Genomic DNA, 2514 nt, shown 5'->3' with positions numbered 1-2514 from the left:
CTGCTCCAGAACCCTCTGAGCTCTGCAGGAACTGGACCGGTCTGCTCCAGAACCCTCTGAGCTCTGCAGGAACTGGACCGGTCTGCTCCAGAACCTTCTGAGTTCTGCAGGAACTGGACCAAACCCAAACCCTACCTTTGAAGAAGACCAGTTTCCCGTCAGACCTCTGGTAGGCGGCGTCGATGCGAGGAGGCAGACCCCTCCAGAACTGATCGATCTGCATCGGGTAACCCTCCTGGACTTTGTGGTTCCTCAGACGCCAAAACCAGTGGTCCTGGAACACAACGGGTCGGACCGTCAGACTCTGCAGCCTGGACCTGAGATCCATCAGAACCTGAAGCTGATCAGAACCCCCTGAGGGCTGCAGGAGGAGCAGGGACCACCTGTGGACACAGAGGGACTTCCTGTCTCACCTTGAAGACAAACATCTCGCCCCTGAAGAACGCCACCGTGTCGAAGTTTCCGTCACAGATGTTGGGTTTGCCGTTTCCGGGCGCCGCCGGCCTGTCGCCGGGGGGCCGGGCCAGGCGGTGCCGATCGTGTTTACGCTCCGAGGTGGAGTGGGTCCGTCGAGATGGCAGGGTGGGTAACGGGCGGGTGGGCTCCATCATGACTGTGGGGATACCTGAGGGGGGGTCAGAACATCAGCAGGAGGTGAAACAAAAACAAACTAAACACAATTTTTCTCCATCACATCAAACGATTATTCTGCTTCTGAACCCAGATTAAATTAATCTAAACCCAGATTAAACACATCTGAGTCAAATTAAAATTAATATTTTTATAAATATTCTGAGAAATATTCTGAGAAACAAATATTTGGATAAATATTCTGAGAAATATCCTGAGAATTATAAATATTCTTATAAATATTCTTATAAACATCCTGATAAATACTTAGAGAATTATTTTGATAAATATCTTGAGAAATATTCTGAGAAATATTCTGATAATAATCCAACAGCGGAAAGTTCTGAGCTTCAGGATGAATCATTTCCATCCAGCCTGTTGTTTTTTACTCAGCTCGTGTTTCTGCAGCAGAAAAAAATTCAAAATGTGAAGTTTTCAGGTTTCAGAGTTCAGATTAATTCTAGTTTATTTTTCTAATAAAACCTTTGTGTTATGACACTGCAGGTGCACTTCCTGTTTGGAGGTGAAAGTGGCGTGTTACCGTAGATCTTCTGGATGCCCTGCAGGTCGTCCAGAGGCAGCTTGAAGTGCTGAGTGTCCATGTACTGGTAGAAGGGAGCCATGATGGCGCTGGGATCGTTGGAGTGCTCCAAACCCAGAGCGTGACCCAGTTCATGGACCGCCACCAGGAACAGGTCGTTCCCTGCAGAGACACAGGAGAGGTGCTGAGAACCAGATTAAACCCACATTAAACCCATCAGAACCAGATTAAACATATCAGAACCAGATTAAACTCAGATTAAACCCAGATTAAACATATCAGAACCAGATTAAACTCAGATTAAACCCAGATTAAACATATCAGAACCAGACCACCACCAGGAACAGGTTGTTCCCTGCAGAGACACAGGAGAGGTGCTGAGAACCAGATTAAACTCAGATTAAACCCAGATTAAACATATCAGAACCAGATTAAACATATCAGAACCAGACCACAACCAGGAACAGATCGTTCCCTGCAGAGACACAGGACAGGTGCTGAGAACCAGATTAAACCCACATTAAACCCATCAGAACCAGATTAAACTCAGATTAAACCCAGATTAAACATATCAGAACCAAACCACCACCAGGAACAGGTTGTTCCCTGCAGAGACACAGGAGAGGTGCTGAGAACCAGATTAAACCCAGATTAAACATATCAGAACCAGACCACAACCAGGAACAGATCGTTCCCTGCAGAGACACAGGACAGGTGCTGAGAACAGGTTTACACTTAAAGAAGTTTAAACTCAGATTCCCAGCAGACGATGAACGAGTCAAATAAAGATTAAATTAAAGTAAAAGAATGCAGAAGAGTCCTTGATGAGTCCTCAGAGTCTGACGAGTCCTTGATGAGTCCTCAGAGTCCTTGATGAGTCCTCAGAGTCTGACGAGTCCTTGATGAGTCCTCAGAATCCTTAATGAGTCCTTGATGAGTCCTCAGAGTCTGACGAGTCTTTGATGAGTCCTCAGAGTCTTTGATGAGTCCTTGATGAGTCCTCAGAGTCTTTGATGAGTCCTCATAGTCTTTGATGAGTCCTCAGAGTCTTTGATGAGTCCTCAGAGTCTTTGATGAGTCCTCATAGTCTTTGATGAGCCCTCAGAGTCTTTGATGAGTCCTCAGAGTCTTTGATGAGTCTTTGATGAGTCCTCAGAGTCTTTGATGAGTCCTCTGAGTCTTTGATGAGTCCTCAGAGTCTTTGATGAGTCCTCAGAGTCTTTGATGAGTCCTCAGAGTCTTTGATGAGTCCTCAGAGTCTTTGATGAGTCCTCAGAGTCCTTGATGAGTCCTCAGAGTCCTTGATGAGTCCTCAGAGTCCTTGATGAGTCCTCAGAGTCTGA

General features: G+C 46.1%; 1 protein-coding gene across 1 annotated transcript in view; it reads right to left on the bottom strand.

Moving 5' to 3' along the window:
- The window catches only part of mmp24 (matrix metallopeptidase 24), a gene marked incomplete in the record, with an annotated part of 25285 nt that overhangs the window by 5209 nt on the left and 17562 nt on the right, over positions 1–2514 (bottom strand). Inside the window, 3 exon segments of the mRNA XM_014015298.1 lie at positions 136–274; positions 414–625; positions 1172–1333. Coding sequence (XP_013870752.1) covers positions 136–274; positions 414–625; positions 1172–1333 — 513 coding nt within the window.

This window comes from Austrofundulus limnaeus, unplaced genomic scaffold (genome assembly GCF_001266775.1).
Source record: "Austrofundulus limnaeus strain Quisiro unplaced genomic scaffold, Austrofundulus_limnaeus-1.0 Scaffold127, whole genome shotgun sequence".
Classification (NCBI taxonomy): domain Eukaryota; kingdom Metazoa; phylum Chordata; class Actinopteri; order Cyprinodontiformes; family Rivulidae; genus Austrofundulus; species Austrofundulus limnaeus.
The sequence above is the reverse complement of the archived record's forward strand: the minus strand, read 5'-3'. Positions and strand labels throughout refer to the sequence as shown.